The 14,840-nt window shown below is 36.7% G+C and overlaps 1 protein-coding gene across 1 annotated transcript in view; it reads left to right on the top strand.

The window, feature by feature from the left end:
- LOC122335490 (sucrase-isomaltase, intestinal-like) overlaps positions 1-4,810 on the top strand; it is a 38,722-nt gene extending 33,912 nt beyond the window's left edge. The window contains exons 42-48 of the mRNA XM_043233372.1: positions 422-506; positions 853-909; positions 2,426-2,550; positions 2,767-2,855; positions 3,441-3,490; positions 3,731-3,892; positions 4,599-4,810. Coding sequence (XP_043089307.1) covers positions 422-506; positions 853-909; positions 2,426-2,550; positions 2,767-2,855; positions 3,441-3,490; positions 3,731-3,892; positions 4,599-4,679 — 649 coding nt within the window. The 3' untranslated portion in view covers positions 4,680-4,810. The remainder of the gene's footprint in view (positions 1-421; positions 507-852; positions 910-2,425; positions 2,551-2,766; positions 2,856-3,440; positions 3,491-3,730; positions 3,893-4,598) is intronic.
- Positions 4,811-14,840: the final 10,030 nt, after the last annotated feature.

Below are 14,840 nucleotides of genomic sequence, written 5' to 3'. Positions count from 1 at the left end.
TTTTTATAGCTGTGAAGTTTGAACAATCAACAAGATTTCCCACAACCGTGCTAAAACAATCTAATTTCAGTCCCTTTCAGTACAAAAGTCTTTTGAGACTTTTGAGCATTAAAGAGTTAGTTCACCCAAAAATTGTGAATTAAGGCCTCCTGAAGTACATGCATTGGTTTTTGTAAGATAAATATACACCAGGACTGCTCCTGGTTACCAAAGTCAACAGAAGTGAGAAGTGATTGCTTCCTATTCCCTCAGTTTACTTTACTTTCAAAACATTCATTTATGGATTTGCATTGCATAACATGGAAATTTTAATTGCCATGGCAAGAGTACATAACACATAATTACAGTGTGTGCCTCAAATAAAAAAGTAATCATACTCTGCTTTTTTCTGGGGTGCATTTTACTCTCTCTCTGTCTGTAGATTTGTCACAGATGAAAGCACATGGAGCATCGACCGGCAGTTCCTCTGGGGTCCTGCGCTTCTCATCACAGCTGCTTTGGACCCGGTACACTCTAATATGTTTACGCTGACCTACATGCACAGATAAATTTATTCTATTAACGTTTATGGGAGTAATAGCAATTACATAGTATTATATTATTGTATACATAATATGCACAACATAACAAAATATTATTTCTATTATCTCTTAAGTAAAAAATAAGGATGGATTTCCATGATCTATGTAATTATATCATTAATATGTTATAAAACAAATACAACTTATTGTTTTAGATTTGTTTTTTTAAATATGTATTTTAATGTGTATATTCATTCTTGTTGCTAAATGGTTGCTATATGTTACAATGGGTTGTTTTTGTTCTTTTTTACATTGATTTTGTTTTGTGAAGGGTGTTACTATGGTCAGGGGATATGTGCCAAATGCCCGCTGGTACGACTACCACACGGTAAGCAATATTTCTACTAGCAAGATCTAGTCAAGTTAAGTCAAGTCAGCAGCCATGTTGTATTGTGTAAAGGGCTTATCTTATTCTAGTCCCAATGGGGCATTTTATTTATAATTGAATTTATTTGTTATTTTTGTGTTTTATTCATTATTTACAGTTTTGCATGCTATAATTCTAATGTATAGGTTAATGCATTTGATTCTCTGTCTATTATTTGGATATTATTTATAAATAATTATACATTTGTTTGTGTATTATCATTTTATTTTACAGTTCAATATTTTTTCTGTTGTATATATTTTTATATTATACTATTTATTATTTTAAAAATTACCTTAAAAAGGTTTTTCATGATGAAGCAGAGCGACAGTAAACAGCAAGAGAATGTTCTGAACATGCTTCTCATCTAATGGAGCTTAAATAAAAATAGCAGAGAATAGCATTCACTGTATCATTTTTCTCACACACTTTATATGTAATTAGTTAATGATGAACTAATATAGTTATAATATAGTTATAATAACTAATATAGTCATGTTTTTTAAATTAGTTCATCATCATCTGATCGCTTGAAAATGATTTATAACTCCATCTACAAAACATGTCACTTGTTAAACTAATCATTTATGAATGAATTGCAACTGAACATTATTATAAAGTGTTACCCATACATCTGCTTGAAAAAACCTCTTTTAATTTCAAAGCAGATCGTGTAGTGTGAGATTGCAAGTGTCATTACAGTGTAAACTGCTGAAGATATGGACATATTAAATCATACCTAAAACAGAAAACTAATAGATGCCATAATATTCCAGGCACACATATATGTCATCATATATATCATATATCACATCATATAATATCAATCAAAAGCATAAAATACACGAAGCGGTTTTAATGCTGTATTATTGATTGTTTACGTTGCTAATGGCGGTTGCTAAAGGTGTTGCTATACCGTGAATAAAATACAGTTGCTGACCAGTGAGAATGAAGGAATGGAACTATCCATCCATTCGTCTTCTGTATATCCGGTCCGAGTCGCGGGGCCAGCAGTCTAAGCAAGGACGCCCAGACTTTCCTCTCCCCAGACACGTTTCCAGGCCAACTGAGATACATAGTCCCTCCAGTGTGCCATAGGTCCTAGGGGCCACCCTACGGAGGAAACTTATTTTGGCCGCTTGTATCCGGGATTTCATCCTTTCAGTCATGACCCAAAGCCCATGACCATAAGTAGGAGTAGGAACATTGATCAACCGGTAAATCGAGAGCTTCGCCTTGCAGCTCAGCTCCTTCTTCACCATGACAGACCGGTACATTGACCGCATTACTGGGGAAGCTGTCGATCTCTCGTTCCTATATAACTAACCGTCAGTTAAAAGTATAATGTATAAATTAATTCTATATTTATTTGTATATTGTTGCAATTTCTAAAAATATCTTACAAGTTCAACCAGCGATACTTTGCCCTCCGTATATTGGGTGCTTTTTATCTAATTGTATGTGATTTATCTCCCAGGGTAAAGTTGTTGGAGTGCGAGGACAGTTTGTGGATATGGATACACCGTTATCGAAAATTAACCTGCACGTGAGGGGAGGCCACATCCTGCCCTGCCAGAAACCAGAGAACAACACACACTACAGGTGCATCTTCAGTTCTCAGAAAGGACGTCTTTAAAGAGTCACACTCTTTGATCAAGCTGTTTTAGACACTGTGAAAGTGAGGCGTGTTGTGAAGAATATTATATGAAAATTAAGGCGGTTTTGAAATTGGGAAAAAAATACATTTGGAAATATTAAAATATCACAATACAGTTGTCTAGTAATTAAATGTAGATTCTCTTTTTTTCCTTCTTGTAGTCGTCTGAATCCTCTGGGTCTTCTTGTTGCTCTTGATGATGGAGGTTCAGCACATGGATCCTTGTTCTGGGATGACGGAGAGGGAATTGGTAAGTCATGTATGTTTGTATCTGGAAATTGTGAGGAATTGAATGGTTTTGATTTAACTTGATGATCCCAATTAGCTGTTTATTTCACCCAAACATTTTAGGTTCTTATAGATATGAAAAAGTTTCATCCCAAACAGATGATTGTGAATCTGGCAATGTTGTAATTCTTTGTCTGGTGCTCGATCTGATTTGAAAATGATGTACCAGAATCCTGGTCCTAAATCTAGTTCATAACGTTTTCTTCATTGTTTCACTTTACTATGTGCCCTACTGAACAAGCTTTTACATCAGTAAAGCTGTACTGTATATATGGAATGAAATGTAGGCATGTATTTCCAATGCACCTGTGTTGGATTCATTCGTTTTTACATCATTTCATGTAAGACTTTATCAGCACTGCAGACAATAAAACAGTATTCTGAATATATATATATATATATATATATATATATATATATATATATATATATATATATATATATATATATATATATATATATGCATGTATTGTTTTCTGCATTGTTTTCCTTTCCATTGTTCCTCCGTGTTCTTCTCTTAATCTTCTATTCTTGTTTCTCCTTGCAGATACTGTTCAGAACAAGCGTTTCCTCTTGACCACTTTCTCTGCATCTTCGGTACTTCATATGTTTTGAAGAAAGCCGTTTGTGCATATCTTTCAGATGTATTTGGATGGTCACTTAAAGACAAACAGCTGTGGCGCTTCTCTATTTAGAAACATTTCTTCTCAATTTATATACATTTCCCCACAAAACAACGCATTATTTACAGTCAGCTCTTTTCATTTGCAATAGAATTCAGCTTCTACTGTATATGTGCATGTGTGTAACAGCTGTCCTGTGTGTTTATATGTTTAGGGAGTTCTCACTAGCTCAGTTCTCACAGACGGTCTGGCCGAGGCCGACAGGCTGACCCTGGGTGTGGTGAAGGTGTGGGGTGTAACAGCGCCCGTCACCCAAGTTATCATGAAAGTGAATGGAAAGCCTGATGCCAAACTGGAATTCATGTATAACGCTGAGGTGAGATACTTCATGCAAACATCTTCAGAGCAATTTAATGGAAACTTGTTTCCACCGCTAAATATAAAACAAAAAAAGTGAATTGAGTTTTTATTAGAATTTTGTATTAGAAAATTCAACTAAGTTCAGAACTGTGAGATATAAACTCACACCTAAAAGAAAAGAAATTGTAGTAATAGTCAGAATGGTGATTTTTAATTTCAAAAGTGAGTTTAGATCTTGCAAATACTGAGTTTAAGTTTAAAAGTTAGAAATGTGGGATTAAAAACGTACAATTGCAAGTTATACAATCTCTTCCATCATTATTTGACCTTCTAACTCTAGCACTCTATTCTAATTCTATTCTTAAAAATGAAATCTTCATTTACCGTCTTTTTTCTTCTATATATTCTATATATATTCTTTCTATATAATTATATGGGCAATTAAATTGGCTGAGAAATTACTCCAAAAGATCATTTAAAGTCAATGTTGTATAAAGCATCAAACAGACATTACAAAAATTAGCTTCAGCAATAATAAATATGAGACATAAAAAATATGAGACAAAACAATCACTGAGTTGTTGCCCTGCCTCATATTTGTCAGTAATATCAATCAGCTTTATGAAAGGTCTATATATATATATACAGTTAAAATAATGTAAATGCGTTGAATGTGTTTGCTGCCTTTGATCTACACTGTCTGTTCTCTTCCTCTCCCTCAGGTTCAGGAGCTGCAGTTTGATGCAGCATCACAGTCTCACACCATCGAGAGGCCTTTCACAATCACCTGGAGCACAGCTTAGACTTGGACATGGATCTATAGAAACGGGCTTAAACTAATTTTTTACATGATTATTACTGTTTATTTACCAATGTTCAGTTAATTAATTGTTTGTTTAGCTGCAAAAACTGCAATAAAGCAATTTATTCCCCATTAAGGTTGTGACTGATTAGATATTTTATGGCAATATTTCATTTAATCAGCTGTTTCTTTCCTGCATGCACACGCAAAAAGACTAAATTTACTGAACAGTCAGGTGCATTAAACAATCATTCTGATTCAAATAAATTAAAAACTGTTAACCGACTCCAATTTAAAGTGATTGTTCATTTTAGGTACCATTCATAATTGGCAATTGTGGAAGAATTTAGATGAAGGGGGAAGAGTGGTTATAATGCCTATTATCGTCGAATTGATTAGAGACCATCTCTGCATTTAATAACAAATTATTCACTCTTGTCATTATACATTGTTGTATTACAAATTTATAAAAGGTTAAACACAGATTCCAATATAACAGTATATGCTGAATGTGTATTGTGATTAACATTCTAAGAGCAGGAAGCCCAAGCCCAGAGACAGTTATCTTTTGTCTTTCAGTTCTGGTAGTTGTCCTAAGTCAAGTGTGAATGCTAATCCTAAGGTACAACTGTGACATTTGTTTCACCTATGCATTTGAATGACACTTGGATCTCCTGGTCTCTTCTTAAAAAGAAGCTAAAAAAAGTCTCTCTATCATCTCTATCATTGTATTCTTCAACTGCAACAATTACGCGCTGCCCTGCTCCAAGACCGTGGAAACACTGGACTACACATTAATCTACTCAAAATAATAACTTCAGAGAGTCAAATGTAACAATTTATTATTATTAGTCAGGTAAAGTTGTATCATGCCAATTACATAAACATTTAGAAGCCAATTCAGAGATACATTTGTGACAATACAAAACATCAAATTCTCAAAGATACACCTAGAGTAAAAAATGCATACCTGACCTTTAGAAAGTAAATAGTGTGGTACATGGAGACACACACACACTATGGGCTGATATAGCTACAGAATCGCGCCTTGTCATGTTTTGTCACTCTGCTTATATACTACTGCTTATATTCAGATCGGTTGTAAAACTATAAAAATACCTTTTGGTTTTTAAGTTCCCATGCTCCAGGGTCCAAGGGTCACATTTTTAGAGACCCTAAAAGAGGACACACCCCCTTCTTAAAGGTTTTAATCTTTTTCATAATACAAGTGATTTCTGTGAAATTGAGACAAATTTACCAATCGACCTTTCCAATAGACCAAAGATGAAAAATAAACAACTGGTTCACAAGACACATGGTATATAATGCGTTATTCTTAATGAACTTTGAACCAAGTCTTTTGGGCAGAAGGTGGGGAAGCAGGTAGAGCAGAGGTGAAGAGGGTGTCGTAAAACAACAGGGTGTTGTTTGCTCTTCGTTCTTCGTTCTTTGGAGATTAGTTTTATTGTATGGCTGGTTTTCGTTTTTTTTTTTTTAAATTTGCTCCTTACAGTGACCCTGGAGCATGGGAATCTAAACACCAAAAGGCCTTTTATGGTATTTCTAAAAGTATGCATCTTTTAAATTTGATGTTTTTACCAATATGAATTTAATTCTGAATTGGCTTTTAATTGTTTGTGTAATTGGCAAGATACAACTTTACTTGACTACTAGTAATAAATGGCTATATTTGACTTGTTCTGATCATTTCTCAAGTCATTTCTTACAAGTAGATTAATGTGTAGTCTAGCATTTCTGCAAAATCTGTGCCAGGACAAAAGCATAATGAAGAGCCCATGTGGATGCTAACTATCAGCGTCCTTCTGATTATTTTGACATGATACTAGAACTGTAATGAACTGAGAATTGAAAGAATGGGATTTCCAGAATAATCAAATATCAAAATTAATATACAATCAATATTTGTGATCGCTTTTTAACTAAGAATATTGCCAAAATTCAACAATCACTTGAAATCGGAGTCAGATTGAACACGGGGCTAGATCAAAATCTAAACTAAGCACAAGTAAAAGACTGAATGCTCATTAAACATTCGACCAGGGACTCTGGATTCTGTTCTTCAGGCCAGGGCTGGGCATTCAGTTTCTGGAATACATTAGAGAAAACATGAAAACACTAAAATAACAGATACAGCATTTATAAAATGTTTCAACCTATTATAAAACCATCATAAATGTGATCTTATCATCTCTCAAATATGTGTATGTTTGATTCATAGAATAAATTACAAAGGAATTCAGTTTTATTATTGAATTCACAGATATCATTATCCATCTCAGTACAGTTTAAGTAGTATCTTATCACATTATAGTCCTGCCCGTCCGCTGCGTTCTCAAAACTCTGGCCATCTGGCCAACTGCGGGCGGCAGATCCTTTTCCAATCTAGCACCTAAACTCTGGTTTACTTTAAAAATTGACACTACAATGGATATAATGGATACAACAGAAAAACGACCAGCTATGGAACAAAAGACATTTACATTTACATTTACATTTACATTTAGTCATTTTGCAGACGCTTTTATCCAAAGCGACTTACAATTGAGAGTACAACAGCGATTCATTTTTTGAGAGACAAACAGACAGAGTAAGTGCTTATATCACCCAGTCACAGGCAGTGTTCAAATTAGTACATGCCAGAAGGGAAGGAATAAACAAGGGGGAGATAGAGACAGTGAGAGTATATATATATATATATATATATATATATATATATATATATTTTTTTTTTTGATGAGGTCAGGTATTGCTGAAAGATGTGAGTTTTCAGCAGTTTCTTAAGATTGACAGAGATCCAGCATTCCGGATATGATGGGAAGATCGTTCCACCAGCCAGGAACAGAGAGATGAAAGTTCTGGAGAGTGATTTCGAGCCTCTTTGAGATGGTACCACGAGATCCAGCATCTCAGACTTCTAGAGCAGTGGTTTTCAACCTGTGTACATGGGAAGTGGGCCGCATCGGTATTGCAGGGGGCACCAGTTATTATCAATAGAAATAATAATATTGCTAATGTAATAAAAATGTGTAGTAATAATTAAATATCATAATTAATTAAATAACAAAAATAATAATAAACTGTTACTATGACTATTCCAGGCCGTTGATTGGTTTAAAAACAACCCGATTTAGGCTATGTAACTTTTTGCTGCATACATTTAAATTTTTTTACATTTTTTGCAGTACCACGATGTGTTTGGTTGTGTGGGCTGCGAGTTAAAAAAGGTTGGGAACCACTGTTCTAGAGGGTGCGTAGATTTGTAATAGTGAGTGGAAGTAGACCGGTGCAGAGTCTGTGGTTGTTCTATATGCAAGCATCAGTGCCTTGAACTTGATGCGAGCTGCAATCGGTAGCCAATGTAAGGAGATAAAGAGAGGTGTAACATGGGTTCTCTTGGGCTCATTGAATACCAGCCGTGCTGCTGCATTCTGAATCATTTGTAGAGGTTTTATTGTGTTTGATGGAAGTCCAGCCAGAAGAGCATTGCAGTAGTCCAGTCTAGAAATGACAAGGGCCTGGACAAGTAGCTGCACAGCTTGCTCTGTTAGAAAGGGCCTGATCTTTCTGATGTTGTGTAATGCAAACCTGCAGGATCGAGCAGTCTTTGCAATGTGATCTTTGAAGGTTAGTTGGTCGTCGATTTCTGACTGAGGTTGATGGGGTAATTGACGAAGAACCTAGCTGGATGGTGAAGTCATGCTGTGTAGTTGGAGTGGCAGGGAATACAAGCAGCTCAGTCTTTGTCAGATTGAGCTGTAGGTGGTACTCTTTCATCCATGCCGAGATGTCCGCCAGGCAACCCGAGATCCGAGTAGCTACCGTTGGATCGTCTGGATGAAAAGAGAGGTAGAGCTGTGTGTCATCGGCGTAGCAGTGGTAGGAGAAACCGTGAGCCTGTATGATGGGGCCTAGTGATGTAGTGTAAATGGAGAAGAGGAGGGGTCCAAGAACCGATCCCTGAGGAACCCCAGATAAGTTGATGTGCTGTGGATACTTCTCCTCCCCAGGCCACCCTAAAAAACCTACCAGTGAGATTCGAACCAACGAAGTGGGATCCCAGAGATGCCCAGTGATGAGAGGGTAGACAGCAGGATCTGATGATTCACAGTGTCAAAAGCAGCAGATAGATCCAGCAGAATGAGAACTGACAACAGACAGTGATTTCTGTAATGAAAACTACAAGGATTTAAATCAGAAACATGATGATACTGAAAGCTGGGCAACTGTTATCTCCAGAAGAAGAAAGACTGGAGTGACTACACAGAGAGGAGGAAATGAGGAAGTACAAAAAAGTCAAGGTAAACAAGGGTATGGAATAAATGATGACATACAAGAATCAAATCGAAGAAATGAGATGCTGAACAGACTGAGAAGACAATCAAAATACCAGAGGGAATACAAGAAGGAAACAACTTTGTCTATGACAGTAAAGGATCCTGGAAAAATAACAGTTATGATGATAATAAAAGCTGTTGAAGAGACCACAGGAATTGGAAAATTGTATGGCCTGAGAAAAAACAATTAATTCTGACTATGAACTGACTATGGAAAATAGATGGACTGTGATAATTTAATGAATGGACTAATGATCAATGGCCAGGTATGTGAGATAAAAATGTGAGATATGTGAGTTAGTACTCGCTTTTGTTCCCACCCGCGTTTACGTGCCTATTATTGGCTTCTTTCCGCTGCTCTTCATTTGTTCCTCACATTCATTCGCTCCGTTTTCACAAGCTCGTCAAACAAGAGTGATAAGTGAATCTTCCATAACTTACAGTGAGTAAATAGCTTCTCCCTGCATAGTCATTTGCACCGCCTGCCACATGTATAGCTTATCCTTCTCTGTTAGCGATCAGGGATTCATGTGTGATAAATGCAGGGAAATAGCTAGGCTGACAGAGAAGGTTTTAGAATTAGATACACGCATCCAAACTTTAATTGAGGACAGTAAGAATGTGAGGGCTGTAGATACTGCTTTGGATGCGACTAGTACAATAAATCATGTACATTGTTCGGTTTCAGCTTTACAGCCCATGCAGCAGGGCAATTGGGTGACCGTGAGGCGGGCTAGTCGCGGGTCAAAACACCGCTCTTCTTATCTCACTTATTTCAATTCCTTAGCACATCCAATACGACGCAAAAACAGATGATATGACAGAAACTATGCACTCTCTTTTTTCTAGCACTTTAGATACAGTTGCTCCTTTGCACTTAAAAAAGATGAAAGCAAACAAGCTGACCCCAAGGTATAATGACAACACACGCACCCTAAAGAGAGCAGCCCAGATAATGGAGTATCCTGTCATACAGAAAAGCATAAAAAATTGCAAGATCTTGTAAGGAGGTGAATCAAAACCTGTATATGCATTAAGACTGATCTGAGTAGGGATATCCAAAGAAACAAAAGGACTTCAAAAAGAGAGCAAACAACAACAGATGTGTTGTGAGTCTGTTCTGGCCAAACAAGGTATCTAAGTGACCCAGACTCCTAACGAACGATAAGTCGAAACTAGGAAATATTATAGTAATTAATGATCCAAATTTAATCACAACTAGAGGGATCAGCAGTTATGTTTTAATATTATATTATAATATCATTTACACTATCTGACACAGCTGTGTTTAAAATTGAACTGGAAGTTAAGTGCTGGGCGTCCGGTCAGAGGAGAACTGACCCCAACTGAGTCTGGTTTCTCCCAAGGTTTATTTTTTCTCCATTCTGTATGGATGGGGTTTTGTTTCCTTGCCGCTGTCGCCTCTGACTTGCTTGGTTGTGGACACTTAACTTCTAGTGATTATCGTCGATGTCACCAAGCCAGCAGAGGGAGCTCTTACCTCTGGGTGATCTGCGATCACTCCCTCTGCTGCTACTTCCTGTCTGAGGACTATAAATACTGTTGTAGGCCCCTCACCTGCAGGTTGCATTGTTCGCCTGTTCTATTGTTGTTTCAGAGTTTCCTTGTGTTTTCCTAGTTGTAGATTCTTTGGTTTTGACCCTGCCTGTTTTCCGTTGTTCTGATTGTTTGCTGCCTGACCTGACCACCGCCTGTGTCTGGATTTTGTGTTTGCCTCATCTCTGATACTCCTGTTTGCCCTGTTCGACGCCTGCCTGTTTTGACCATGCCTTCGTTTAATAAAAGCCTGCATATGGATCCGCACGCCTCAGACCCCTCATTTGTGACAGTCGAATTGATTACGTCTCTGCATTTAATAACAAATTGGTCACTCTCGTCATTATACATCCCTGTCATTGTATTCTTCTACATTATACTGTACAGTGCTTTGATGCAACCTGTGTTGAAAAAAGCGCTATATAAATAAAAATAATTGATTGAAAAAAAAAAGATTGATTAATGTCAGAGGATTATCAACTAAAATGAAGTTTGAAAATGTATTTAACAGGCAAAAGTGATATCTTATGTGTGCAAGAGACTGCATGGAATGAAGAAATAGTGAAGGGTTTTAAAAAATATTGGGATGGAGAAATATTTTACAATAATGATGTAAATAAGAAAAGAGGGGTGGCAATATTAATTAGAAGAGGTGTAGCAGAATCAACAAATGTTTTATTTGAAGATGGTTATGGACAAGTGCTAACAATTAAAGTAATACGTGAGGGAGAAGAAATTACAATATGTAATATACATGCTCCTAATGAGGATCTTAAAAAATTGACTTTTTTTAAAGAGTGTTTTAATGGATGGATGGAAGAATGTGATAGTAATGGGGGATTTTAAACTGTTTTAGAAAGAATAGATGTGGACGATAACATGGTGCATAAGGCTGATGTGGGGAGAAAAGAATTCAAATGTATGATGGAAAAACATAGATTGTTGGATGTATGGAGGTTTAGGAATAGAGCGAAAAGAGAATACTCAAGGGGACAGTTGGTTAATACAGTTTTAAAACAAAGCAGAATAGATTTGCTTTTATGTAACAGACAAATTGAGCACTTAATTGCTAAAGTCTTTTACAAGATATATAGTGGAAGTGACCATGATTTTTTATATGTAATGATTGATTTTAGTGGGGTAAAGAGGGGACCTAAAGTATGGGTTTTTAACACGGTGCATTTAAAGAGTAATGTTTATAGGATGGAGATGGAAAATTTGATTATTAATAGTGTAGATAATGTTTTATATGAGGAAGCAATATGTGTATGGTGGGACAATGTTAAAGAGGATATAAAATGTTTTTCCATGGACTACGCAAAGAAAATGCAAAAAGCAAAAAGAGCTTTAAAGAAAGAGAATTAAATCAGGAATGGGAAAATGAAATGAAAAGGTTAACAGAAGGGGAAACAGATATAAGGAAAATTGTAATTCTAGAAGAGAAGCTTAAAAAAAATAGAAGAGAAATGCATGGGGGTGAGAATAAGAAGTAAAGCAAAAAATACTGTGGAAGGAGAGAGAAGCACAAAAACTTAGAAAAGACAAGACAAAAAGCCGAATTGGTAAGAAGTCTTTCTAAAGAAGGGAAGCAAGTAAAAGACAATGAAGGAATATTAAATGTGGTTAAGGATTTTTATAGAGCCCTTTTTAAAAAACAGGGAGTCATCGAAGAAGATGAAGATTTTTTACTTAAGCAAATAAAAGATAAAGTGAATGAGAATGATAAAAAAATGTCTGAAAGAGATATTACTGAGTAGGAGATTGATGAAGCAATAACACAACAGAGTAATGGGAAAAGGTTTAGATGGCTTAACAGCAGAATTTTATAAGGTTTTTAAGAATGTTTTAATACCCATTTTAAATCATCTTTTTATCGCCATATTTAAGCAAGGACAACTAAATGAGATTATGAAGAAAGGAATTATTAAAATAATTTACAAGAAAAAAGGGGATAAGGATAATCTTCAAAACTACAGACCGTTGAGTATGCTTAACATTGGATTTACACAAGATGAAAAATGTAAAGAATTGAATTGTTAATTTTACAGAAATTTGCTGAAAATGTAACTTTATTTTTACTATTTCTAAGTGTTCTGCTCATTTCTCTATTGTCCAAACATTTGAAACCGTACTTTCTGGAAAATGAATGATTAAAATGTATATGTACACACATTTGTGTTTATGTTATGAATTTACTACATTTTTATACATTTTTTTGGTTGTTTAATGTTGTAACAGATCTAGAAAACTGTTACTTGCTTTCTGTGTTGAATGAAAGGTGTTATTTTACTCCCTGCCATTAGAGGGCACTGGGAGCTATTACTGTGAAAGGTTCTCTAGGCCAGAGAATAAGAGGAATAGGGAAGTTTGAATGGGGGCACATGGAAGCTGAGAGTGTTGGCTCTCTCTATGCTTTTATTTGGAAACCCTTGTTGAAGAATATTTTGTTCTACATCTCAATAGGAGTTTTGTGTCTGTCTGATTATGGGATCATCTACCCTGGTCATGGATCCTTTTCTTCAATATTGGGATTTTCATCTGAGTACTTTTTGAGGATTGCTATTCCCTTTGGATAAAGTTTACTGGATGGACTTGGATTTATCCTTTTAACATCTATGCATTGATGAACTGAGGACATGTGCAGTAACACTGAGCTTTATTGTTGTGTGGACATTCAAATGTTTTTCTTCCAAATGTGACTGCTGCTCTGAGATGGTCATGATTGTTGTGCGGTTTCAAACTGTATGTCTTTTGGAAATGTAAATACAATAAGATTGGTGGTGACAGATCCCTCCTCATTTTTTGTGTGACATTTTGCGAATAATCTTTGGGAGTTTGGGAGCATGGTAGATGAAGACCCAATAGCATATCTGGAAAAATGTGCAGAGTACGTACGACCCATGAGTGATGCCGAGATATTAGCAACACTGCCATCAGTACTGACATATACTGCCAAGGATTGGTGGGTAGCTGAAAAAACACACGTTAAAACATGGAGTCAATTCAAGTCTGCCTTTTTGCGATCACTTCTGCCTGATGATCATGAGGTGGAAGTGGAAAGGAGGATAAGGGAGAGAAAACAAGGAATCGATGAAGATCTTCGAACATTTGCTTTTCAGTATCGAGCCTTGTGTCTCAGACATAAACCGGCAATGACAGAGAAGGAGATTTTGCAGGCTACCTTGAGAAACTGTAATCCCAGACTTGCAAGTATCTTGAGAGGAACAGTAAATACGTTTGATGACCTGGTGCGCACAGGGGCATTGGTGGAACAAGATATTGCTGAGGAAAGGGCCTTCAGGAAGCAATGTCAAGCAGAGAAAAACTTCAAAAAGATGGTCCAGGATAAGTCCTGCAGAGGTAAGCCTGGAGGCCACAGCATGGCGTTAGTAACCAGAGGGAATGTAAAGCTCCTACCTTTGAATATAATTCTGTGTAATCAATCTTGTGAAGCCATTGTGGACACAGGCAGTTCATACTCATTGATTCAGGAGTCATTGTGGAGGAAATGGAAGGATGGAGCAGAGTCATGGCAGTCCAGTCGAGGACAGATGTTTGCACTTGCGAATGGCCATATCCAGAGGGCTTTAGGTGAAGTGACATGGGACTGTACTTTGCAAGAGTGCACAAACCCTTTGCGTCTATTTGTTATGAGGGATAAAGACTTGGCGTTTCCGCTCATCTTAGGCCTTGAGTTCCTTGTGATAAGCAGAGTGAAGCTAGATTTTGACACCTCCACCTATTCTTTGCCTGGACAAAGGGAGATATTACATCCTTTCTCTTGCTATTACCAACCATGTACTTTGTGCACTGCCGTTAATGCAAGCGTCCAGCGATACCATAACTGTAGTAAAGGATTTAGTGGGTCTTGCTGATGTCTCCCAGACGGAGAAGTATCATTTAGAAGAATTGCTGTTGAATTGGCCAACTGTTTGCACCGATGTATTGGGTCAAACCTCAGTGATTAAGCATCAGATTATAACAAGTGATTCCATTCCAGTGCGCAGAAGAGCTTATTCTGTCCCTGTCAACAAGCAAAACTTTATTGATGAGGAAGTCAGAGCAATGCTGAGTAAGGGTATAATTAGGCCATCTACATCTCCGTGGGCAGCTCCAGTAGTGCTAGTATCAAAGAAAGATGGAGGTATGCGTTTCTGTGTCGATTATCGACCACTGAATGCTAAAACCCCACTGGATGGCTTTCCCATGCCTCAGATACAAGATATCTTACAGTCTGTCTATGGAGCTAC

This window comes from Puntigrus tetrazona, unplaced genomic scaffold, assembly GCF_018831695.1.
Source record: "Puntigrus tetrazona isolate hp1 unplaced genomic scaffold, ASM1883169v1 S000000793, whole genome shotgun sequence".
Lineage (NCBI taxonomy): Eukaryota > Metazoa > Chordata > Actinopteri > Cypriniformes > Cyprinidae > Puntigrus > Puntigrus tetrazona.
The sequence above is the reverse complement of the archived record's forward strand: the minus strand, read 5'-3'. Positions and strand labels throughout refer to the sequence as shown.